Source organism: Leptinotarsa decemlineata, unplaced genomic scaffold (genome assembly GCF_025532065.1).
Source record: "Leptinotarsa decemlineata unplaced genomic scaffold, Ldec_3_MD MMD2_tig00026282_RagTag_RagTag, whole genome shotgun sequence".
Classification (NCBI taxonomy): Eukaryota; Metazoa; Arthropoda; class Insecta; order Coleoptera; family Chrysomelidae; genus Leptinotarsa; species Leptinotarsa decemlineata.
In genome coordinates, this window is record NW_027412668.1 from 5,246,415 (window position 1) to 5,274,325 (window position 27,911).

At 35.6% G+C, this 27,911-nt stretch overlaps 1 protein-coding gene across 1 annotated transcript; it reads left to right on the forward strand.

Annotated features, from left to right (window-relative positions):
- The first annotated feature begins 171 nt into the window (after positions 1 to 171).
- LOC111505010 (uncharacterized) lies at positions 172 to 26,035 on the forward strand. The gene is given in 10 exon segments (XM_074179679.1): positions 172 to 383; positions 517 to 581; positions 13,450 to 13,617; positions 15,756 to 15,838; positions 15,841 to 16,004; positions 17,149 to 17,241; positions 18,292 to 18,438; positions 19,593 to 19,694; positions 24,172 to 24,309; positions 24,666 to 26,035. Coding segments are annotated over 10 exon segments (1,155 nt in total). The 5' UTR covers positions 172 to 299; the 3' UTR covers positions 24,777 to 26,035.
- Positions 26,036 to 27,911: the final 1,876 nt, after the last annotated feature.

Genomic DNA, 27,911 nt, shown 5'->3' on the forward strand with positions numbered 1-27,911 from the left:
ATTTCACTTCAATTTCTCTTTGAGTCGTGTGCGTGGGATTTACAATGCGCAGTAAGAACTCAGATTTGTTACTCTGAGAGTTAGAAAGACGGTATCATGTCAAAAGTCAAACGTAATCTACTTTTTTTGGTCGTTGGCAGCACTGGTAACTAAAAAATTGAAAAGAAACAGTTGTAATTTGTTTCCTGTCAGTTTGCTCATGACATTTGTAGTGTGTGTTGTGTAGTCATGTCGAATATTGCGTGAAATGCTTCAATTATTGATAAATTTATAGTGTTGTGACTGGACAAACATACAAAATGGCAAAAAGGTTGACCGAAGAAATGGTCATAGCCAGGACAAAAATATCCGATCTTGGTAAAATCAAACGTCTTAATTGTTGGTAAGATATTTCTAAATATTTAACTTTGTTACATGCAAATGAATCATAATCCAGTTTATCGATGAATAATATAAGTCAGTTCATAACGTACTTTTCATACTATATTGTGTAGTTAATATATATTTTTCGTTCTAGGGTAGCGAACTGGTGATGTTTCTCTGCTTCGGAAAATGCCTTCAGTTGAGGTTTTATCTTTGAGGTGAGTCAATTTCAAAATGTATTTGATTCCTTGTTGTGAAACATATTTCTCAACCACAAGTCTCCCTTGACATAAAAATATAGACTCAAATTCACAGGATTTCAATATCCTCATTGTTCAACATGCATTGTAGATATTTTTTGTGTGTAGCTTTCAGATAATTGAATTGGTTTTTGCTTAGGAGAGTTTTGATTTGTCTTCCTTTTAAAGCACTAAATATATGTGTAATTTCTTAATTACTTAGCTCTAGACAGTTAGAACTTTTGCAATCATAAATTTTAGGCCCTCCATAAAAGCAGTCCAAATTATCATTATCAACTTGAACAAGGCATTTTGTTTCTTGGAAATTCCGTCTCTGAAAGCCATAATTTTGAATATACCCGTAAAAGTTTACTTTTAAATTCTCTGTAAATGAATTTTGTAACCAAAAACAGCGAGACACATTTCTGTGTATATCAATTTCAAAATTTATAATTTATTTAAAGTCACAATTTCGAGATGAGTCAAAATTTCTAGTTTAAAGTTGAAATTTTGGAGATACAAAAAATAAAAATATGTGGCCGTTTTGCACTTTCGTACATCACAGTCTACAGTCCCCGAATGAATCTACAGCACGAAATAAATATGATTTATTTTGCATTTATTAATTTAATAGTTATTTTCCAATCGTCAATGTCTTTATCTCTCGATCCTCATTTATTCAAAAGCTTGTTTCAAAAACTAAAAAGCATTTTAAGTAGAGGCGCAGCTACATATAGATACATGCGGGAAACGATTTCACTTATTAAAAAAGAAGAGAGTTGTTACGCTCTATACTCCCATATAATCGACCATCAACAATGCATTTTCACACGATGTACTTCATAGGTCATTATCTAGACTAATGAGCCCAATTTCACATCTGCTCTCGTTGGGTTCTGTTTATTATTTTTTGAAGCAGCATTTCAAACATCTGGGTGGCATCGACCGGAGGTATGGAGGTTTATTATTTATTTCTTGGAAATTACGACTTTGAAACTCGAAGTTTCGATTTTAATTGAAAATTTCGAATCGAAACTACGACTATAAAGTCGAAATTATGTGATTAAAGACGAAATTACGACTCGGAATTTTGGCTTTAATCTCGAAATTTTTAGTATAATCTCAAAAGTTTGAAGGTGGTTGACAATGTTTCGTGGTGCATTTCATTGGTTCGGACTTCCATTGTCTAATATGATATAAATTGATTCAAAATCCCTGAAAGAATCCATAAAAAATTAAAAATATTGGCTGAAAAATAACAATTATATATATTAAGCAAAAAAACTGAAATTACAATGAAATAAAATGCAAGCAACAATCAAAAAATCAAAAACTATTAACACGAGATGAAAAGTAAAAATTATTAACAAGAAATGAAAATTAAAAATTGAGAGATTCCAAGCCAAGTCACTTCACGAAGTTTCGATTGTTAGTATCCACAATCGTCTTCGGGTGATAACTGGATTTATTCCCCCGAGATCTAACTATTTATAGGTCATTCTAGTGCTTTCACCTATCCCCTCTTCCCTCTCGCCGCATCATCGGTTTTAGCGAGAGCTGACCGTTTGGCGGGAGTTGGTCGTGTTCCGCTTGATTATAGGTTTCCATATGTTGCGTATCTCTACGCTAGCTTGGCTGACAACATGTTGGACATGTTGGAACATGTTGGACATGTTGGACAACATTCATGTGGCTTCTTCTTCGCGTTGTGTGTGTTTCTTGTGCTTGGCAATGCGAACTTTCAATGGCCTCTTAGTTTCACCGATGTATGATTCTCCGCACTCGCAGGGTATCCGGTAAATGCAATTCTTTGAATCGCAGTCCGCGTTTGGTGTCGTGATTTTCGTGAGGCTGCTACGGATAGTTTTCCCAGATCTGAAGCAGGTTCTGATGTTATACTTGGACCCAATGCTTCTTATCCTTTCCGACAATCCTCTGATGTAGGGAAGTACAAGTACTGGTTGTGTCAGCTTCTCTATCTTTCAGGTCCCCATTTTCGGAAAGCTTCCTCTGTATGATTTGAAGTGCTTCTTCGACAGGAACTAGTCAGTTTCGACGTGGAAAGACTGTTTACCAACGTTTCTGGCGAAATCAGTATTTAGACTAAAACCAAATATGACCATAGATTGTCATATCTGAGACCTATCAGAAAATAACCATTCCCGTGGCCAATACCACGAAGGGCGTTGGATTATATCCAACAGGTGTCAGTGCAGGATTCTTCACAGTTATTCTCCCGTCGTGGGAGTTGACATTTTTTCGGATCGATGAATTTTATAGACTCACGCAGAATGAAAATATCTTTGAATTCAGAATTATTAAAATTGTGCCGGTTTGACATTCGAATGATGCCAAAATTCTAAAGATAGTCTATAAAACTTAGATTACATGTGATGGTGTGCGACGTAGCAAAACCGAAGAAGCATTTTATGACAAGGACAAATCGCAAATCGATATCACTCTGGTTTGTTATATGCTAATAAATCACAGTCGTTTTGTTCATTTCGATTCACAACTACTCCTAATTGTTATTCATGAATATCAAAGAATGTTTGTGTTCGCATTCGAGTTAATTGATTTGAAGAATGTCGACGTACATGCACGTTCAAATGTACGTTCGAGGAATATTTTTTTTCATTCTCATGCACCGTGCATTAAAATGAAGTTATTTATAGTGCTCTTTGAACATTTTAGGAGCTTTTTCATATCCATAATAAGATATTTCAATGAGTGGTTTAAAGGTTCGTAATCTTAAGACTGCTGTGGTCCAATGAATAAATACATTTTGTTCGTTAGTGTCAATTCGTTAGGAAACTCCTCAAATATGTTGTTCATAGTTCATTTTAAATATTTTAGGATTTTTTTTATAATAGTTCTCAATGAGTTTGAACGTTCGGAATCTTCAGACTGCTGTGGTTCAATGGATAAATTCCCAGTAAGTGGAGAGAAGTGAGAGTAGTATTTATACCCAAACCAGGTAGGATGGACTACACCCTACCAAAAGCATTCCGACCAATTAGTCTCACATCGTTTTCTTAAAAACATGGAGAGGCTATGTGAGCGGTACATAAGAGATGAAGTACTAGTTCACAACCCACTTCATCCAAATCAGCATGAATATACTCCGGGAAGATTTACTGATTCGGCCCTTCACCATGTGGTTGGCACAATCGAGAGATTATTGGACAACAAAGAATCCACCCTGGGTATATTCATAGATATCGAGGGAGCGTTCGATAAAACAACCTTTCCAATAATTACCCAGTAACTACACTCCAGGAATGTACCCCTGGTAGTAGAAGAATGGATACTCCAGATGCTCTCTAGTAGAACAATAAGTATTAATGTAGAAGAAATCACAGTGAAAGGACTGGTCATAAGGGGATGTCCACAGGGAGGGGTCTTATCACCCCTACTCTGGAACATAGTTCTGGATACCCTAATTAATCACCTTAACAAAAATGGATTCTACACAATTGCATACGCAGATGACATAGTTATCTTGCAGACCGGCAAATTTGTAAACACACTGTGCGATAGAGCGCAGGATGGGCTCAAATTAATAGAAACATGGTGTAAGGAACACTCACTGTCGATCAATCCCAAGAAGACTGAGATGGTCCTTTTCACCAGGAAAAGAAGTTTAACGGGCTTAAAACCACCCGAAATCTTCAAAAGCAAACTAAACTTCTCTGAAGAGGTGAAATACCTTGGTACTATCATCGACAAGAAGCTAACATGTAACCCTCATCTACAGAGTAGAGCAAAAAGAGCATACGTAGCTTATGAGCAATGTCGGAGGACAGTGGACGCGCATGGGGTCTTTCACCCCGTGTGGTCACCTGGATCTACACTGCAATAATGAGACCTATGTTAACGTATGGAGCCATTACATGGAGAAAGTTCTACACGCAACGGTCATCCAAAAATTATATCAAATACAGCGACTGGCTTGTTTAAACGTCACAGGAGCCATGAGAACATTACCAACCGCGGCAATGGAATAAATCACGGGTTTGACCCCTCTGGATCTGTACGTTAAGGAGGTTGCGTTAATGGCCATGGTACGATTGCGCACGGCTGGTGTAAACCTCGAAGTAGGAATGGGTCGATTAAGGCTGGGCCTATGGCGGAAGCGCTTACTGCGTAACCTCTGCTGCAGGCAACAAGTGATGCAATTGAACCCAGGTTTGTGTTTAATAAACCCTACAAAATACAAATCAAGCAGAACACAGAGTCAGATGCTACAAATGCAATACGGATTTATACAGACGGCTCCAAAACCAAAGAAGGCTCAGGATGTGGGTGTACTCCAGGTCACTAAGCCTAAGGATTAAGTGGGGAATGGGAAGAAATATCAGCGTGGTCCAAACAGAACTGGCTGGTATCTCCATCGCCACAAAAGAAATAACCAAGAAAGGAATCTCTGGCAAAAATATAACAATCTGCACTGACAGCAGACAAGCACTATTAGCCTTGAACAGACAGTGTGTTACCTCAAGGCTAGTACTAGAGTGCCACCAAGATTTAGCCAAAGCCTCGGTAGATAATAACATTATCCTGAGGTGCGACCTGCCCACCTTCCTGGAAAGGACAGGATGGACGATGACCTAGGAGGACAACTCCTCGGGAGGTTGTACAATGGGTCACATGTGGCCTAAATGCGTGGCTTACACTCACCCTCCCTACTCTACAGATACAGAAGATATTTCAATGAGTGGTTTAAAGGTTCGTAATCTTAAGACTGCTGTGGTCCAATGGATAAATTCCCAGTAAGTGGAGAGAAGTAAGAGTAGTATTTACACCCAAACCAGGTAGAATGGACTACACCTACCAAAAGCATTAAACATTTTAGGATTTTTTTATAATAGTTCTCAATGAGTTGTTTGAAGGTTCGGAATCTTTAGACTGCTGTGTTCAATGGATAAGTTCATTTTTCCGTAACTGGCAATTTTTAAGTAAAATCCCCAAATACGTTGTTCATAGTGCGTTTCGGACATATTAGGAATTCTTTCCATATTCATTGATGAAATCTTCCAAGAAGTTCTTCAAATATTCATAATTTTCAGACTGAAGTGGTTGTTACTGGCAATTCGTTAGGAAACTCCCCAAATACGTTGTTCCTAGTGCATTTTATACATTAGGAATTCTTTCCATCCCATTGAAAACACGTGTCAAGGTGTTGAAATAACGATTTGGTGTAATAATAATGATTCATTATTTACCATAACATAAAATATTCTTCAGATCACATAACGAGGTAAATAAATGGATTATGATAGATCTTAAAAGCAATTCTTCCACTTAAACCACAACAAAAATAAATAAACATTCTAGCTATAGTTACACCAGGATATAAATAGAACTCAAATATAACTAAGGAAATATTCTAAAAAAAGTATTGTTTCATTGCTTCTCAAACAAATTTTTTTGCCATTTTTTTTTGAAAGTGTGAATTGGTGTAGAGAACTCGGGAACATCTTTGTGAGCAGGAATATGCACATCTGTCCTACATATAACTTTTCTATATAAATATTAAGTATTTTTGAATTTTAGTATTTTATAGTAAAAAGTGAGAGCTTGTAATTTGCGTCTGTTATACATACTCAACCATCCTGCGTCCTTCAGCTTATGGGAAATTCTTTACCTCCTCCTAACGTGATATATCATTCGAAGACAACAATTTTGATCAGTGTGAAAGCAGCCACGAGTTATAGCCATGAATTTGTCGAAGCGTCGCGCGAGACCCGACTATCAGCGGCTCCCAAAATGACGATCAAATTCGTGGCCAGCAATGATTTTACTCAATGACCTCAAAGAAAAATCCATAATTCCTTCACATCATTCGTGAGCGGGGATTTTTTCTTCGAATATATTCATTGAAGCATACAGAACAAAACTAATATGTTGAAATACACACATCGGAAAAGTCTAGGGATATTTTTAAAAATGGCAATAATTTTTTTTAGATCGCTTTAGGGAAAAAAAAGTTGACGGGTGATTATTATACGAATGTAACTTACAACAAAATTTATTAAATGGTCAAAAATACTGAGTGCGCATATAAGCAAAACTAAAAGAAAATATGGTTCTTCTTTGGCACCCCGAAAAAAAATCATAATCAGTACAAAGTATGGCCTCCACGCTGGTTTATTACGGCCCTACATCTATCGTGCATCGACAAAATGAGATTGTCAATGTCTTGTTGAGGTACATTTGCCCATTCAGCGATTAAAAGCTCTCTCAATTGAAACGTTGTGTGAATGTTCCCCATATGCGGAGTAATTCTTCGTTGAAGCATGTCCCACACATGCTCGATGAGATTCAGGTCCAGTGATTGTGCTGGTCATGGCAATACATCAACTCCTTCGTTGTGAGCCAGTCAGTCACTAGACGCGCGCGACATGTGGACGAGCATTATCGTGCACTAGGTGGAAGTTTTCACCAACAGCACTAGCAACCGGACGGACGATAGGTAGAAGAATGGTGTCGAGGTACTGTCAAGCTGTGAGGGAGCGATTTGGAAAAACGAGATCGTTCTGCCGCTGATAATGATTCCGCCCCATAGCATTACTGTACCACCTCTGTATGTGTGGACTTCCTGGACGTGTCTCAAACGTTCATTATTTCCAGGTCGTCTCCACAGTCTTACTCGACGAGAATCTGGATTCGTCTGTAAATAAAACTGTGGCCCAATCATTTGCATCCCAGTTTTGATGTTCTTGACACCACTCTAATATTCTACCGCGATTGCCTCTCGACAAAGGTGGACATCTGAGTGGCCTTCTGTTGTGGAGATCTGCTTCATGCAGTCGATTTCTGACAGTATCACGACCAATGGTTACCTGGTACGTCTGCTGCAACACGTTAACCAACTCAGGTGCTGTGATTGTCGGTTGTCTTCTTGCGGTTAAGACCAAAAATCGGTCTTGAACTGCAGTTGTAGCGCGTCCTCGCCCTGGATGTTGTTCGGCTGGACTGCCAGTTTCACGGAAACGCCGCCACAATCGACTGATAACACTTTGGGAGACCCCCAAACGAAGAGCTACATCATTTTGTCGCATGTCACCTTGAAGAAGCCCTACAGCTCTATTCATCTCAGCCAATGGTAAATGATGGCGTTCCATGTTAAAGCACAATATTTCCAGTTTAATTGCAGAGCAAGAACTGCATAGAATGTACAAACTCGACACTTTCAGATTATTCATTTTAGCCGAAAACCTACAGGTTGTAAAAAACTTGATAAAAGATTAGTTACCGTTTTGCAGGCTTTGTTCAACCCATACAGGGGTGGTCGAGTGTACCAATTTAATCGAAATTAAACGACCTCATGCATTTATTTTTATGATATTAGTATGTTATAAAAATATCCCTAGACTTTTCCGATGTGTGTATTTTGTCGCAGAGAAAATCAACCTCCACTCCCTATATAATTTTTAAAGAAAAATCCATAATTTCTTCAAGTATTTTATAGATGAGGATTCTTTTCGTAGAATGCATTTAATTTGGCATACAGAATAAGTCGCGTATGTTAAAACATTTTACCGGGCAGAAAAACTACCCCCACACACACTTATATGTTTTCAAAATTAAATTCAATAACTCCATGAAAATATTCGTGGATGGGGATTTTTTTTGCAAAATAACATACTATAAGAGGTGCTGAATGAGACTAGTATTTCAAAATATTTTGCCGGGCCGAAACGCAACCCCCACACACCGTTATATGCTTTTAAAATAAAATTCAATAACCCCATCAAAATATTAGTGGATGGGAATTTTTTCCATAATTACATATTATAAGAGGTGCTGAATGAGACCTATATCTCAGAATATTTTGTCGGGCAGAAAAACTACGACCACACACCCTTATATGTATTCAAAATTAAATTCAATAACTCCATCAAAATATCCGTGGATGGGGATTTTTTTCGCATAATTACATACTACAAGAGGTGCTGAATGAGACCTCCATCTCAAAATATTTTGCCGGGCAGAAACGCAACCCCCACACACCCTTATATGCTTTTAAAATAAATTCAATAACTCCATCAAAATATTAGTGGATGGGGAATTATTGATAATATTTTTCAATAACTTGTACACTGCTTCGGACTTTTTTCCGAATTTAGTATTTAGTAGCTTTAGATTTGGTTTCATTAAATATATTGTCATGTCGGTCGGTCGGTAGCCGGTCGGTTCGACGTCGGTGCTTTGTTGACTCATTCAAATCGACCGTCGTGTTGGTCGGTGGTTCAAGCCGCAGGCTGACCGATCGATTTTCACTCGCTATCGTCCAACCCCTGTTAGGAATCACACTTTAAAAGGTAAGACCTCGTTAGTCCCTTATCTCGCACAAGTTTCGACTTCTGAAAGGTGCGACAGCTGGAAAAACATATATGTCAATTGTGAAAACGAGTTTCTTTGAACCCTCGAGATAATTAAACCTTTCCTCAGTCCGAGACAAACTGGCAGCCGTTGGATTTTCTCTTGTTAAAATCTACCAGGAATATCACGATCAACTGGTGCTGTGCATACGCTCTATATATTCATAACGAGCTAAATATGTGCAACAATTGAAAGAAACACGGCAGATCATTCCCCATATCGTTGTCCGTGATTACGGTAACAGTAAAACACCTGTCAACGCGGGTCGAAATCGGTACGTGGAAATTGGCACAGGAAACGGCATCGACACGACATTACACGGAAAGATAAGGAAATTATTTTGTTCTTTGTCGTGGGAATGTTGTAGAGCGTAAGAACCGCTAGTCTTCGGATATAGTCCAAAAAGATTAGATTTATCGAAGCTTTTAGTTTGTCCGGTTGTATAGGTTAATTTAAGAGTATAGAAATTTGAAGAAAATGAACTGGTAATTAAATTCAGATGAAGAGAGGCGTTTTATAGAATGTTGATTCAGAAACATTTTCATTGGGTATTTTCATTCATATATACTTGAATAACTGAAGAACCTGTATCAATGCTAATTAAAATGAAAAAATTTGGAACCCTCGAACGCGGAAAACATTTTCCAAGCAGAACCACTTTAAATTTTCAAAATTATTTTCAGATCACAATTGTGAGTTAATGTTGTGCTCTATTTCCGAATGTGTTGCTATACACTCAACAAAAATATCGTTGGTTCTGCTAGCTTACCGTTGAGCTAACAGAACTCAACCTGCTGGCTCAACGTTAAGCTAGCAGATCCACTTTGAATTTTTTAAATTATTCTCAGGTCACAATTTTTGTCCGATTTTTTACTCTTTCAGAATTTTTTGCGCTATACATTCAACGGATATATCGTTTAACGTTGAGCTAGCAGAACCCAACCTACTTGTTTAACGTTAAGATAGCAGAACCACTTTAAATTTTCAAAATTTTCAGATCACAATTTCAAGATAATTTTGTACTCTATTTCTGAATATTTTGCTCTACATTTAACGGAGATATTGTGGGTTCTACTAGCTTAACGTTAAAGTGAATATTCAAATTTCGCGGTCGACGGACATTCGATTAGTGTTTTTTTTTTTTTTGTATGTTGGTACACTCGTCTTGAACATATGTTCACAGTTTCAGCTGTTTAGCATGTTTAGGCATGTGAGAGGCTTAAAAGTCGGAAGTGTTCAGCAATTTTCTGATATCGAGGGTGACTACTTTGAAAAGGACAAAATAGAAATAGATAAATAATTATTTTTTGAGAAAAATTAAAATTCACCTTATTTTTTAACACATAACGTATAATTATACACTGTACAGATGAATGAAACGTCCTATGGATAAATTCGATAAAAAGAGAATCGTAATGAAAATGTTCACGCCGCAAAGTATGAAATGCGGTAAAAGTAGAAATTCATTGTTGGAATTTAAACGGTCGTTCGTTAAATTAAAACCGACCAAATAAACAAACCGCGTGGGTCAGATCAGACAAAGAGTCGTCCTTGTGCGGCGTATACACGCACACCTTATAGGGCATTCCCCCGCCCCCTCTTTTTCGCCTACTGGTGACTCACATCGTTAATAAGACACCTGCGCTTATTAGGAGGCATTTATCTTGTTTACACATCTCTACAATTGGGCTTGACGAATTTCGCGGCAAACCCGGTTGGCCGTGGATGAACGAAAAACGAAATGATTGCGGAACTATGCACATACGACAAGCAAGCGGCCTTGACAAACACTTCTGATAGGGTTGTTTTTTTTGGCTGTCTCGGTATCGCGAAGACCGAGTTATCGGTATGTTTGTATGATAGTATAATGGATTAGATTCGCGTGGCATATGATCGATATTTCATTCCTTAGGTCTTTTGTAGATGCCACCTCGTAAAGGAATGTTTCAATTAATAGAAAGAAGTGGAAACGCCAGTCGATGAACTTCATAAAATAAGGTCTTTCACATCATTTAGCACTGTTGAAGTTTATGATAAACTCTTTGAATAAGGAACAATGGGTTTATGTTCGAAAAAAAATTGTATTTTCATTGTTAGTCTCACAGACCTGCCATCGCCATGTTATGTGTGACGATAGCTGTAAACAGGGCCGGATCTAGGATTATTATTAAGGGGGCAGGGTTTGATCTCCCTCCGCACCAAGGGTGCCCAATCTACCAAAACGCGTAGACAAACGAAGTGCATGATGTGTCCTCAGCTGATTTCGATGCAGATTTTTTAGTGATTCTACAACGAAAAATAAATATTGTTTAAAAAACTAAAAAACACGCTTTTAAAGAACATCGAACTAAAAAGTTGAAAATATTTTTTTAAATAAGTTCAAAACAATAACGAACGAAAAATACTAGTATTATTGTGAAAAAAGCGACGGGCGCTTGATTTATAAAATATATATCACAAAGCGCCCACGCTTTTTTCACTTCAATACTAGTATTTTTCGTTTGTTATTGTTTTGAGCATATTTAAAAGAAATAACTTTTCAGTTCGATGTTCTTTAAAAGCGCGTTTCTTAGTCTTTTAAACTATATTTATTTCATTTAAACTTTGGGATCAATCAGCCGTATATTGTTTGAAAAAATTACCATTGATTTTTTCCGATTTCGGAGAGGGAGCCTGAAAATCAGCTACCAAGCCCAAGACAGCAAGCGCGCAAAGGAGGGTTACAAATAAGGCAGCAGGCGCGCGTGTTAATAAAAAGAGATACTTTTTTCAAATGAAGAATTACATGTAAAGTGAGTTCGAGTTATATCAAGGAGGTTACGTACAGCGCCATCTGCTCGCGAATAGATCAAGCAATAACGACGATAATTCTGTCAAATAGAGATCCCGATATGAAATGAAAAGGATGGTTACAACAAACAAACATATATACAGGTGAAGCTTATATAAAGCGTGTAAAAAAGCCACATGTATCTGAGCGGTTTGTCCGATGGATCCTAGGAGCTGAGATATTTAATGAAATAATCTGAAATTGCTTCATTTAAGTTTAAAAACTCACTTAACTTTAAAATGGATTAACAGGTAGTAGGTTAGCGAAGTAATAGTTCCGCTTTACTTTATATCTCGAGTTTGGAAAACGATATCAGTATGATTCTTTCATTAAAACATTTGTTTTGGGAGCATATATAAAAAAAAAATCACGTTCGAACAAGGAAAAATTGTATTTTCAACTCTTGATTGAAATTATTAAAAAATATACTAAATTTTCTAGGTAATTTCTCAACTTCTTCGACAGATGTCAAAGGAGTTAAGAAATGAAAATAATCATCAGCAAATGATTAACTGTGTTTTGCTGTGTTTTGTGCATTTCTGAAGACGGGGCAGATTTTGGCCTCCAAAACTTTAAGATAAGCATTATTTCTTAGCTATTTTTTTGATAGGCAAAATTTTGAATACGACAAGTTACTAATAAAAAGAAAATTTTTCTTTGTGAATTTAAGCAGTAACTTATCGGGACATAGTATAAAGATCTCATTATCTTTATACTATGATCGGAGTGAACTAAAAAAATTGCCCTCTGTACACCTGTATAAAGTTCTCTATTAAAATTTTCATATGTTTCAGATTGTAGAAAGTGAAAATACCCAAATAAGGTTGATGAAAAAACTGATTTTTCCTCCACATAAAATGAATTTCGTTTGATATCGCTTTATTTGAACCTCGTTATTATTTATCTCATACATGAAAAAAATCATTCGAACAAATGTTCAAAATGGTCTCCTTGAACTTCCACACAGTAAAACAGTCCATTTTCGAACTAATTTCTAGCCTTTTGGAATGTTTCTGTGGTAAAGCTAGCACACGTTTCGGCAATTCTGTCTTTGAGTTTCCGTATTGTCCTAGAATTCTTCACATAAACTTTCAATGTGATATAGCCCCAAAAAATTGAGAGGAGTCAAATCCAGTGAACTTGCAGTCCATTCTAACGGACCGCTCCTATCAATCCACATGCCTGGGTATGTCTGATCCACAAATCCCTTACAGGCCTAAAAATTGTGGGGGCGTACCACTCCTCAGGAGGAGTGTGACCTTCTCGAAAAATTATGGAGTAATAAAAATGATTCCTTTTCATACAAATTTTATTCGACTTTGATATCCTGCCCCGTTCTAATGTGAAGAGGGTGGGGTGGGGTGTCCGCACTATTTATAATATTCTGAAAAGTTGGTGCCAGTAATTTAGACAAATTAATGTTATATCTCGGGTTCCGCTTGTTGTTTTGTCTACTTTGGAGTCTATTTCGAATCAGAGAATTACTATGGTTTGAAATTCACTGATATTTTTAATTAAATTAATGAATTTAATTTAATTATTTGAATAAATTGTTGCTCACTGCGATAAATTCACAACCTTTGGGTCATTTATTTTAGAGAGATATTAATGGTTTTTCTATTGTTTCAGTATCAACAAAATCAACAGCCTGGCGGATTTCCAGTACTGCAATCGATTAGAGGAATTGTATATACGACAAAACGATATTAGGGACGTCAATGAAGTTATGTATCTGCAGGCTTTGTCGAATTTGAAGAATCTGTGGCTGGGCGAGAACCCGTGCGCGAATACCGAGGGGTAAGTTTACGAAATGTCTAGTCTGTATTGCATAATTGCTCCTTTGTTCAGTTAATTTCCACTAGAAGTGTCGCGTGGCATAAGCCAAAGAAAATAATATTAATAAATATTGGAAACATTTACCTCTCTCAACATTCCTAGGTAGCAGGATGACAAATACCTACCAGAAAACTACTTCCCTTGGTAATACCACGACGGATATTTTATTATGTTTATTCAAACTTTAAAAGAAATCCCTTTCTAACTGGCATATTGTATGTGTGTTTCCACTTGAAAGCACTCATTGCTGCTTCATTTATTACTTGAAAGTATAATGTTGGAAGATTGAGGATTACCTTTAGAGCAGCCATATACACTACCCCTGTGATTGTCGTTATACTTTCTGCGACTCGACTTGCGATGGTGGTTATTCCATTTCTATTTTTCATTTCAAACCCCATGACTTTCCACATATTCTACAATATGTCTAGGTGAGTTTTTGGAGGAACTGTTCCAAATTAGTTTTTGGTCGACAATCACACCCAAGTAATTCACATCTTTCGAAAATGTAAGCTGAGTTCTATTTCAAATTGGGGTCTTAGTGCTTACTTTCGCCTTTTGGTAAACACAACCAGTACTGCTAGGATCGACATATTATTTCCTCTCTTCGTAGTAGATGTGTGAATAAGTTTAAGGCCGTTTACTTGAGTTCTGAGATAACTCCTTTGTAGTAACGACTAGGTCGTTGAATTATCCTTGAGATGTGAAGCTCTGATCTTGCAAAGATGGACATATTTCTATCATAGCCTCAACTGTCATCGCTCCTTCCCCGCCCCTTGGTTACCATCATCCTTAGAATTTGAATAGGGAATAAGTGTAACATATTATTGAATATGTATTTCAATAAGGAATTCATTCATGTGACTATTCACTACTTAACTTTTTATTTAGCGCCCTCTTCCGGAAAAAACAATGAGATCAATTAACTCCAGAAATGCCCTAAAATATCAGACATTTCGAGACTAACTTACACAAATTCATGGCAGTTAATGGAAGACATGTAGTTTGAAATCATTGAAATTTTGTGACATGTTCACATTACCTTTCAAATGAAATATATCATAAATTGAACGGAACAGTTGTTTTTCACGCAAGAGGGCGCCAAAATGAAAAGTAACATAGGAACGAATTTCTTATAAATTAAGCTACCTATTGAATGACATGTCACTCTTTCCCTATTCAAATTCTACGGGTGATGGTCACCAAGAGACGGGAAAGTAGGTATTGTTACGTTTTTCCCTGTGGGTTGACCAATTAATTGACTACACTGAATAATAAAACTCAACTTTATTTCACTTTAAATACAACAAACAATTCAACTAAAACTTCAACTATTATTTGAAATGTCTATCGTCTTACTAAATTACTTCGCGTACCGCACTGTAACGTCCACTTGACTGTATCGATATGCTCACAGCTAGCGTTTAAATATTTAAATAAATTTCTCCGAAGTTCTGTCGAAGTCGGTAGCATTATTCTCGCTGATTCTCGAGTGGCGGGGAATCATCGTGCATTCGCGCGCTCTTAGCTACGTCACGTTTGGTTTATGGTTACCAGTGGCGGCTGGTGTTATTTTCTTTCGGGCATGATTTACAACAGTATCATAGAGGAGGTTATGATAGAGAGGATGTCCCCGTTGAATTGAAATTAGAGATGTTTTTGCATTTTTCTCTCAACAAATGTGTCTTGAAGATACTCGTTTGTGTTGCCGGAAAATTTTAGGTGTTCATATTTCCTACACATTTTATAGGATGTCTGGATTTCAGTGGAAATCGTGAAAAACCATCTAAAATTCACTCCATTTCATCCCTTGTATCTTGGATTGACTTCAACATATTTTTCCCGTAATCAGCTCTCTGTTTTCTTTCCTATACAATAATTTTTATGCTTTTATTAATTGTTTTCTCTTGAAAAATTATTTACATTGGCCTAATATGTGTAAGCAAACAGCATTCATAAACAGATTACCATTTTTTCATCCACTTGCAACAGTCACTTGATAAACTAGTTCAGAACCTCGATGAACAATAGAAAGAGGAGAAGGCCCGAATCGGAGCCCTGTGGTACACCGGCATTTGCAGTATCTTACCTATTTTAAGGTACCGCATGGCAGTTATCAAAGCCTTGCCACAGCTCCAAAAATTGGACAACGTCCAGGTGACCCAGGAAGAACTAAGGGAAGCTCAAGGAGGGGGAGGACGCTCTATCATCCAGAAGACGCCCAAGAAGACAGCGAAGAGGAGTACGGCGCTCGGTCTTCGCCGCCACAACGACGCCAGCCGAACAATTGCCAGTATCCTTCGCCGCCTGAGACGCCGGAGATGCAGACGAGTCCGACGCAACACGAGGTGAGTCCGAAGTTTCGGTTAGTGGACTATACTTTTTCTACGACCATGTTCCGATTCACAACACCACTTAAATGTTATTGTTTGACAGCGTTATTAGTAAATTCAACGGGGTATGAAAATGACGAATGTAATAAAATCACACTGGCATTGAGAGAAAAATAATAGCAATTTGATGAAAATGACAGTATCAATACCAATAACACACCGTAAATACAAACTTTGTCAGGGTTTAAACATATTCAGATATCGAGAAAAAGACAATCTTTTGCATTATGTATATAGGGGGAGCCATCCATAACTGCCAGTTATGAGGGAGACAAGTTCTTACCTAAACACTATTGCAGAATTTTTAGCCCACTAAGCGGGGGTATCATCCCCCATCATTAAAAAGGCTTACGATTTCATTATCTGTTAATGCTGAGTCATCGTTTACTATGTAATCATTTGTATATTTATGTTATTTCTATAATGAAAAAAAGATAGTTTAAGTCGGTCGACAATTTGAATTGTTTTGTAGTTGTCAGTTTTATGTGAAATAAAGTCCAATTTCTATGGGTTTTGTTGGAGAATGCCATTTTTGTCTTTAAAATAATTGTTTGGAAGTACTCTTTATTCCATCGACGCCAATATAGATCAGACACAATCACAGGTAACTTGTATTTGTTTTGCATTATATCTCATTGTCATATTTCCATTAATTTTTACCAAGATGCATAGAAATCCTGGTGTTTGACCGATTCGCTTTTGTTTTGTCAATAACTCTAACCTTGAGAAACGAGATTGTCCCATCTTTGGGACACTTTTTGATAGATGACGCAAGAATCGAAATATGTCGCTCGTATTCTATTCAGATCTTTGATTCAGGACCATAATGAAAAAAAAAATCTCAGACAGTATTAAATTATTTCCAAATATAAATAATATTAAAAATTGATGTGCCAATTTGACATTATCAAGCAGTGTCACATGAGGCTGAAATTTGTAGGATCTCTCAATATTTCTTCATCAAGAGTGTCGTATGTCGAGAGTTCTGACAACTGTTTTACGTGGGGAAGGATTCGAGTGATTACACCAAGAATATTCTATACATCTTGATTTTTACCTAACTATCGATGCCATTTTAATCAATTAACAATTGACGCAGACTACCGAATACGAAGACGTGGAAGAGAGTGAGGAAAATTACCCCAGGGAAGACGTTTCCGAAGAAAGTCGAGAATACTCTCCTCCGAGACAGGTAAGATCGATCAAATATCATTTTAACTGGGATAACAAGTATCAAAATCATGATCATAGTCATAATTTGTAACATAAACAATTCAACATTGTTGTTCTAATAAATAATGCCACCATGTGTATAGACATGTCAGGTAAATGAATTTTCATTAATAAAAATTTACTAGGTGTGCTTTTTCAAGTGTCATTTGAACGAGTTTCTATCAACTTTAAAACGTTGGGAAAAACATGTCTATCTTAATGCTGTTGCTGAACTTATAAATAGCAAAATAAACCTGAATGAGTAGTGTAACTAATTTAAGCAAAAAAATTACAAGAGAAATACTTGAAGAAATATCACAGTATTGTTGACTGTTTTCGAGAAATGGTGAATAAGTCATTTGATATTGAGATTGTAAAAAATTCATGAAACATGTCAACTTCGTAACCAATATTCAGAAGTCTTTAGATTCTGTATCCAAACCTGTTAAATTTTTGACATTAGAACGATAAACAATGTCAAAAAATTAAATACTTTGTCAAGTTTGTATTTGAACTAAAAAGTGACATTATACAGAAAAATTACTTTATTTAATGTTTCGTTCCTTACTTTCTAAAGAACATCAGTTGTTGGTAACCTACCGCACCTGGTAAATTCTTCCCGTGAATTATCTACAGAAATTGTGTAGTGGGATCAAATCGGGGGATCTGAGTGGCCATTCTGTAGACTCTCTGAGAACCCGTCGACCTTGGAAGTTATTTTCGAGGAACTGTTGCATTGGTACCAAAGAAAGAGGAGGGGCTCCATCTCGTTGAAAACTACCCCAATTCGTAACAGAACGTTTGGCATACCTTGACTATTCTGCACAAACATTTATTTTATGGGGATTTTGGTTGTGAATTTGGCGAACCATATTAGTATTGTTACTTGGTAACCAGCTGTTGATGAAAAAACAGAAACAGATTTTCAACCCTACATTGTAGGGTTATTTTTATTATATTTAACTTTAATCTCCCTTCTTTGAAACTCTCATTCATGTTGACACATACTCAATATGTTTGTCTAATGTAGACCAGTCCACCTAGAAGAAATGAACCCGTGAGAAGAGCGTATTCCCCTGAAACAGAATATATAGAGAGGAGAAGGAGCAGTTTCGAGAGAGAATCACCAAGGCAGTTACAGCAGCAGCAGCAGCAACAACAGCAATATTATATGAGGGTGTTATTTTTTTTTTGTTTAAAAAAAAAATAATATATATATAAAATAGAAAAAGTTTTTGAACATAGAGTATTTATATAAATAAATAATAAACAAATAAAATTATATGAACAAATAATATAGATTATTTTTATCGAAGAAGTTTACAAAACCATATGATATATGAAGTATAGATATAAGAAGTAGTAAATGTCGATACAAATGCTGCTATCAAATCAAGTTGGAAGATTACTGACTTTACAAAAAATCGTGAGGAACAATTTACAGAACAGACTTTGACAAATCTCCTTGTACTTTGAGAAAGTGTTATTTCGAAGTTGTAATTGCATGTTAATTACAAAGATCCAAGATGTATTGACAATTGCAAAAACCTATGAGCTATAAGTAGCACTGTATGATATTCTTTCTTTAAAATATATTCCTTCATTAGTGAAAAAGGTTCATCAGAGACCTCGGTTGTACATTTATTGCAGTTCTTCTTGAAAAAGTTGGTCTGCTTTAGTTGATATCTCAATGATTCCTGATTCAGAAATCATTCGTAATGTTTATTTAATTTTTTGTAATGAACGTGAGAAGATTTTAGAAATTATTTTCAACCAACCTTGTTGCCCTAGATTATTATTTCATTAACGTGTTGTTAAATGGAACGAGTAAAGTTTATTTTATAGTGGTATGAATAATTTAGATGCTCTGTTGAGTGTTTCATGTAAGTAATAGAAAAAAAAGATAGATAACGCTTCAACAACTCAGCTTGTATCACTTTACTCGCATCAATATTTTACGTGTTTGATTCGTAGATAAGAGTTATATCAATAGATGAGTGAACCCATTGTTATATCCTAAACGAATATAATTGTATGCATTTTAATCAGTTTTCTATCAGATCCACATCAACTGCGAGAATCAACTCCACAATAATTTTCTAGATTTTACTTCCATCTTTGATTTCTCAAATATTCTAAAACAATACAAGAAACAGAATATTTTTCAGTATAACTGGGTTCCCATTATTTTCATTGGTTAGATTTACTAGATCACATGATATAGTATTTTTTACATGAAAACGTGAAAGCGATCGAAATCGCTATTGTATGTCGTTAGTTAATTATAATAATTGCTTTCGTTTTGCATACTAATGTTCATTTCTCTAACAGAAATCATCAACTAACAACTCATTCGACGACGTGCAATCATGCGAAACAACAACCTTTAGGGAAACTAAAATAGTTAACAGCCAATCGGCGAGCTGCATTAAGGTAGGTTTCAGCGCGTTCATTACAATTTTTTGCGAATACGGTCAGTGTGAGGTTAGATTTTCAAAAAGTTCTACTGAATTCATTCGGCGCCCAACGTGGGGCAAACACTAATAGCAAGTAATACCCGATCTTTCGGCTTATGTTTCAGTAAGACTGGGGTTTTCTGCCTGCTGATCGCTAATCCCAAGTCGAAATTTGGCGTTCCGGTCTGCTTTCGAAATTATTTAAAAATCGACTATAATAGGAACCCTCTTTTCGAAATGAATTTTTTGAAATCACAAGAGTTTGTCATTATTATCGTCATTATTATGTCGGTCATTTCGCAAAAGGCCAAAGTTGAGGAATGAAAATTACGGAAGATATCGGGCTTCCCCTTTCAATGAAAATGATGCCAAGAACATGGAATAAGTTGTAGAAGGCACATTTCTAAATGAAAAAAAGGTGATATGAATTTGAAAACATCCCATTAATTTCTAGTTAAATTTTGTAACACTGCCAACAAAATTAACGGAATGTCGTTTGTGAAAGTGTCACTTAGATTCATAATTCTGTTTATAATATAACACTATGTAGTTTGCTGGAAAAGACGCCGTTTTAAGGATGCCTAGAATGGAAAATGGATGTGGCAACTAAAAATCAGTTTGCAGTCTTGGTTTTTAGAATAACAAGTTTTGTTACCGGAAATGAGTTACTGTGCTAGTCAATTTTTCAAATATTGAGTGACTATTTTACCGGAAGTGGACTGAACGCCAAGATTTCCGTTCGTGATCAATAAAGAAAAACACGTCAATTGACCTTATCGGATAAATATTTCGTTGGGTCCGTATGTATTTTTTTCTAAGGGTATGGTCCGAAAGTAACCAATTGGTAACCGAAACTAACCGGAAATGTTGACAGCGGTTACCTGAACTACCATGAATTATATTCATGGTATTTCAGGTAAATTCATAGATTCAGTTGATTTATTTTTTATGTCCATTGAGAAAGTATTAGCTAGTAAGTAATCAGGTATTTATGGTATCACCTTGAATGAGACAACCTGAATGCATACAAAAAGGGTGATAATCCAGATCACCGAATATGCTGATTTTCTGATGTTTTTTTAGAATAACATCTTCAACGCCCGATGAATATAATGACGTTATTGAAAGAGAATTTTTGAGCTACGAAATAGGAAACTTCATCACTGAATAAAGCAGAGTCAGAACATTTCAGTCACTCTACTCTTTGCTCTACATTTGACTACTCTTATTATACAGGCTGATTACCGGTGGATGGCACATTAGACGTTTCTGGTGAACCAGACAACGGATCACTTTGAAAATTTAATGGAGGGCATATTCGGACATTCTCTAGCCAACTAAAATATTTCGACAATGCGGTGTTGCCGCTTCTATTAGAAAGCAGTAGCAACTTTGATTTTTCAAATGGAACACTCTGTATATAATATTATTTTTGGAATCTCCAACAATTGCCCGACAACTTTTCTTGATATTTCCCTATACCTATCTGTTACCGTACTATGATATCGAAATTTGGTTCGGAGTTAGGTGATACTTGGACACTTCCCACACGTCAGCCTAATCTCCGTTACTTCAATACAGGGTGGTAAAAAAATACAGTTTTTTCGTTTGCTTGAAAAAGTTGCTGAAATTTGATTATTTTAAATGGAACACCCTGAATATTATTGAAAATTCTGAAAGCTGCTGAAATTTGCTTTCTTTCTATGTATATCATACCTATACCTAACTAGTCAAGTTTCAGACTTATGAACATTTATTTGTGAAAATGTCCCTTCAGAATGGTATTTCCATTCGGTATTTGGTAAGCAGGCCATGATTACTATTTGACAGTAGCGTTGTGACATTCTCCTAATAATATCGACATTTTCGTCACTTCCGAAGTTGCAAATACCTTCAAAACGATGGAACAAAACTATTCAAAAGTTCGAAGTTTTTTATTTTGTTTATTATTTTTTGGACAGTGTGACAAAATTATCAGCAGAACATGTAGAAAGTTCAATGAAATGTATCCGAATCTACCGCCAATGAACCTCAAGAAATTTATACGAATTCAGAACAATTTCAATATTTTGGAACAACTTTAAAAAAGCACCAAGAAACTTGAAATTGGAATATATTGATATGAATAATTATAAAAAAGTAAAACAATCATGTGGGATATTTCAAAATATGTTCGAATCGCTGGCCGTTCACTTCCAAGCACTGACTGCTTTCGTGGTGGCAGATCTGATTTCATTGGGATCCAAATCTTCAAATGTTTGGGCAATCCTTTCTAACAATTCATCTCTCGAACGCACGGGTATTTTGTAAACTTTTTCTTTAAACATTCCCCACAAATAAAAATCTAATGGATTAAGATCGGGTGATCTCGCTGGCCAATTCCATGGTCCCAAGCGCCTCATCCACCGATCGTCAAATAGTCTATCCAGTTCTGCGCTCTCTTCTCTTGTGCAATGTGCAGGAGCTCCGTCTAGTTGGTACCAACAGTTTCGATAATCTTCGAGTGGCAGATTATCCACGAAACTGTCTACAGTATTCTCCAAAATATGCAGGTAGCTTCTGGATGTTAATGACTCCTCGTATATCACGTACCTCAATTTGTTGTCCATCAACATGCAGAAGACATTAAAACTAAATTTTTTCTTGAAATCCGGCTTCTTTTGTGACGTGAGGATTTTCACTGGACCAATAATGACGATTTTTTCTATTGAAAATCCCTTCTCTCGAAAATTTCGATTCATCAGTCCAAATAATTTTATTTAAAAAAAAGTGGATCTTCTTGAATGCGTGTCAACAACATTTCACAAAATTCTACTCTCTGTTGAGGATCTTGAGGCTTCATTGCTTGAATTTTGGTGAATTTATAATCATGCATTTTATGTCTTCGCAAGATTCTTTGAACCGATGAATATTTTATACCCAAATCTTCTTCAGCACTTCTTATCGATGACTCGGGAAATGCGTGAAAATATGCTAAGACATTAATCTGCTTGTCTTCGAAAGTTACGGGTCGAGGCAAGTTTCTTGGTGCTTTTAAAGTTGTTCCAAATGCATTGAAATTGTTCTGAATTCGTATAAATTTCTTGAGGTTCATTGGCGGTAGATTCGGATACATTTCATTGAACTTTCTACATGTTCTGCTGATAATTTTGTCACACTGTCCAAAAATAATAAACAAATTCATAAGAACTTCGTTTGAATAGTTTTGTTCCATCGTTTTGAAGGTATTTGCAACTTCGGAAGTGACGAAAATGTCGATATTATTAGGAGAATGTCACAACGCTACTGTCAAATAGTAATCATGGCCTGCTTACCAAATACCGAATGGAAATACCATTCTGAAGGGACATTTTCACAAATAAATGTTCATAAGTCCGAAACTTGACTAGTTAGGTATAGGTATGATATACATAGAAAGAAAGCAAATTTCAGCAGCTTTCCGAATTTTCAATGATATACAGGGTGTTCCATTTAAAATAATCAAATTTCAGCAACTTTTTCAAGCAAACGAAAAAACTGTATTTTTTTACCACCCTGTATTGAAGTAACGGAGATTAGGCTGACGTGTGGGAAGTGTCCAAGTATCACCTAACTCCAAATCAAATTTCGATATCATAGTACTTCTTAACTAAAAGATATCGGCATTTTTAGAAGTCATGATTTTCGAAGAAAAAAACTGAAATTCATTTTTATTTCGAAAACGGTAACAGATAGGTATAGGGAAATATCAAGGAAAGTTGTCGGGCATTGTTGGAGATTCCAAAAATAATATTATATACAGAGTGTTCCATTTGAAAAATCAAAGTTGCTACTGCTTTCTAATAGAAGCGGCAACACCGCATTGTCGAAAATATTTTAGTTGGCTAGAGAATGTCCGAATATGCCCTCCATTAAATTTTCAAAGTGATCCGTTGTCTGGTTCACCAGAAACGTCTAATGTGCCATCCACCGTGAATCAGCCTGTATTCAATATGATTGTACAATAGTTCAGTATATGCCGGTGACTTGGTTGACCGTTTTTTAGGAAACTTTGTTCCGAACGTCATCAATTATTAGTTTTGGAACGCATAACAAAGATTTTGGTTGATTTTGGACCATATCCCTAGTTGACTACATGTGTATTTGTCATTAGTGTTAGTTATTTTATGTAATGGATGTTTACATTGTCTATTTTTGAGTTTTATTTGCCTTTTAATAGTAGTTTTCATTGGTTTTTTTTTCTATTTTTGTGTCAACGACATCTACTGCTATTGTATTCATTTTTTTTACTATTTATTTGAATTAGCGCCATGAATAATTGACATCTGTGCATCGTGAATTGACATGTGAAATCCCCATTCAATACAGTCCATTTTTAAAATTTTCAAATATTAGCGCGATCCAGAAAAACGAATATTTACCCAATTGCAGAAAACAACACTTTTTTCTGGATAAAATGTAAATTTTTTTTCTAGGAATATACGAATGGAGACAGGTATAACTCCTCACACGGCGTTAGTGAAATATCTGTGACAAATGTCGAAAAGCGCGATAGATACACTTGTTCTGCAGCTGCTCATCGGCCTCCTTTTGCCAGGCGACCTGTGACGAGGGTGAGATAAAAAATTTATAGCTTTACAGTTTTTAAGTAACAGTAGAATCTCTGCCTTAGAATACATCTGAATACTTTTGCTATATATCCTTAGACAGAGAATGATTACCCTAATTGCCGTTTGGTAGAATGATAATTAGGTATATAGTCAGTTCAGTGTCACATTTACTAAATTATTTTGGAAATTCTGAATGGTGACATGAATGATTCTAAACAAAATTTCAAAAGAATTGTAGATTATTACTGAGTTGTTTGCACTTTTGAGAATAATCAACGAACATTGTTCAAAGAATCAAATAGAATTTAAAATTGGCTTTCAATCTATATCAGTTAGAAACAAGAATATTTTATTTCCAGAATTCCAACATTCTTTCTGCCGTACTGTGCCTAGTAAAGGAGTTGGACTACCCTAGCCTGGAAGTTGTAGAGATGGCAGTTAGATGTAGAATGGACGAGCTGGACGAATGACAAAAATAAAATATTCAAGACCGCCTCTTTTTGCACACCCACAATAACGAACAGCTTTAACAATTGGGTCTGAGTTTTGAATACTTACCTTTTCGAAAACTTTGGAATCATTAGAGTGGAATTTGACAGCTTTATAAATCACTATCAACGTTGCTGTGTTGGATACAGAGCTTAACTATAACTTACTCTTCTATGTTCTATGTTCAGAGGTCGACAGGTTTCTGAACTTTTTTCCGCCCGTTAATAAAAGCAAAAGTTTGAGAGAAACCTAACTGAAACAAAAAGTTTCATTGTGTTTATACTGTTTCCTAGTTGATGATATTTATTTTTTGAATTATAACAATGGCCAGAGCTTAAATTATTTGAAACAAAAAGGGACTTGGAATGTTTTCCAGAATCCAGTGAACGACTAATTTTTTTGCCATGCTAGATTGGTATTTTAAATTGTCAAAACGCCTTTCCAAACTTTCTATCATGATCAAATAGAATGCAGAGTTATTCCTCACAAAATACATTCCGACAGCTTGATCGATATATTCACGAATAAGTTCCACTTTATCATCTATGAATTCGACTGTTGATTTGTACCTTAATTTTGTTTAAGATAATACTATTGTATTTTAAGTAATGTTAGTTGTTGAATTAAACGGATATAGGGTATTGAAAATAGCCCAAGTAACCAAAACAAACATTTACTACATCCTTTCTATTTTCGTCTCATACTGAGAATAATTTTAGAAAAATTGTTCCATATTCTGTTGAGACTTATTGGAAATATTTTTTTTATCGAAAATCTGTGTTCATCTATATTTATTGAGAAATATGTGCAATATTAAGTATTGAATTGAAATATATTTGGTAATTGAATTAGTTTGGAAAATTAGAGTGAAAAAGCACTAACAACATTTTTGAAATGATTCCTATCCAAGATGTCGTGACTGATAAATGTAAAACACTTTATACAAAGTAAAGGACCAATCTGAGGTTGAATATTTCATTTATTTATGAATAAATGTTTATTATAGTTATATTATTCTGTTGTGAATCTTGCCAAAAATTACTTTGGATAATTTATTTTGCTATTTGTACATAAGTATGAATTCCCTCCAGTATATAGTTTTTGTTTAAGTATTGCTCTTTATATATTTTTGTAATATTAATCTAGTCTAATTGGCAACTCATTTTTGGCCTCCAAGGTTTTATATATTTATAGTTAAACTATTCTAATTCTGTTTTTAAAAATATATGAAATTTATTGGCGTGTTTTTTTTCTTCAATCCAGTTCCAACAAAGTTCTAGGTCCCATAAGTCGAAATTTGTTGATGAAGGTGATATAGTAGAATGCGAAAATCTACTATATAAAAATTGATGTTTGTTGGTTGGTTGGTTTGTTGGTTGGTTGGTAAGTGATAAACTTATACATCGCTCAACCGATCGTGATGAAACTTAACATCTATAAGTAATTTTTCATAGAGAAGGTTTTTAGTTATTTTATAAAATCCAACCTGATTCAGTGACTTCACTAGGAAAACATTTTTTCATTTGGTAAATTATAAAATTCAGTTTTCAATAAAGTTGATCTTCTATGCCCTCCATAATTTGATTGATTGATGCATGTTTATTATCGAAAGAAATAAAAAAAACTCTTGTTGAAAAACACTGTGAACACAATCTAAGTAAAGAAAAAATAGATCAGGAGACCTGAGCCTAAATAATATATATTATGACACAATGTAAATAAAGTGAAATTAAAAATTTTTTACATATTATAAATATGTAGTGATCGACCGAAAGTTCGGTTTCGGTCGAGTTTCGGCAAAAAAAACGGGTTTCGGTTTCGGCGGCAAACCTGCCGAAACCCAACCGAAATTGCATTCGGGAGTTCTCGCGGTGTGATCGGTCATGTTCGGTACGTTGAAGACATTTTGCCGCGTCCACGTGTCCCTAATCAAGTCGTGACTTACTTTGTTTATCACATAAATATTAAGTACATATTGTGATATTAGGTAACAACTTAAATAAGTAATTTTATGTTTAATATTTTAGAAACACCGTTAATAATATTCAAAGGAATCTACACCTACTCAAATAAACACTTCACCTGTTTTAAGTATTTTAAGGTGCAATCAATATTTTTTCGTAAATAAGTCGATTTGTTGATTATCAATAAGTGAAAATGTCGAAGACTGCATAACGTGTGAAAATACTGATTGATTATAATAACGTTTTTTTCATTGTTCCCTCAAAACATAATCCTTGTAAGGAAGTTTAGTTTTCAGTCGAAACTGAGACCATTGCCGAAATTAGGTTTCGGTAGTAAAAACCAGTTTCGAACACTAATATGTATAAATAGTTATAGTAAAAACTGTGACTGATCATCGTAGTATAATGTTCAGGAATAGTAAACATTACTAGAGATCAAATGGATATCCGTCCGAATACCGGATAACTAGCGCCTATCCGGCCAAATACTGGATTGAAAAAAATATGTTTAGGAAATTAATTGCTTCATTTGATGTATTACTTGAAAAATACAATCAGTAATCACACAATAATTCTACAACTTAGGAAATGAATTAGTACTCATACTGCACTAAGCGCAAATTATAGTGAAGGAGTACATCAAGAAATAGCAAGCGGTTTCGCTTGTTTTCGTATATAAAACTAGTTTCAGAAAAAAAAGTCTTCTACTGTACACACTGCTGAAAGGTTTCAAATATGGGTAGTATTTAGCGTTAGCTGCCCACACCAAAAATAAGATCTCAATTACGATCAATAATTCGCACTAACTTGAGATAAAAATCAAGCTCACATGATATGTACTTTCTTTCTTCATGCCGAACCTGGCAAGTATTGTTTTCAATTGCTGCCTCATTAAAGCAATTCAAAAACGTGTAATGAGCTTAGTGAGATATATCTGACTCTGTCTCTTTTTCCCTTAGCACCACCGAGTAGTTTGTTTTGAATCTCAGGTCTAGGTAAGTTGCAACCAAGTAATTTGGGTATTGATTAATGGAGTTAAAAGTGCGCTTCTAATTCAGCCACAGTATTTCAACGAGGCCCGAATATCTGTTGAACCAACAGAAAGATTCGAATTAGATCGAGCCCACCCTGTCGTTATTGCATGCCTGCGCG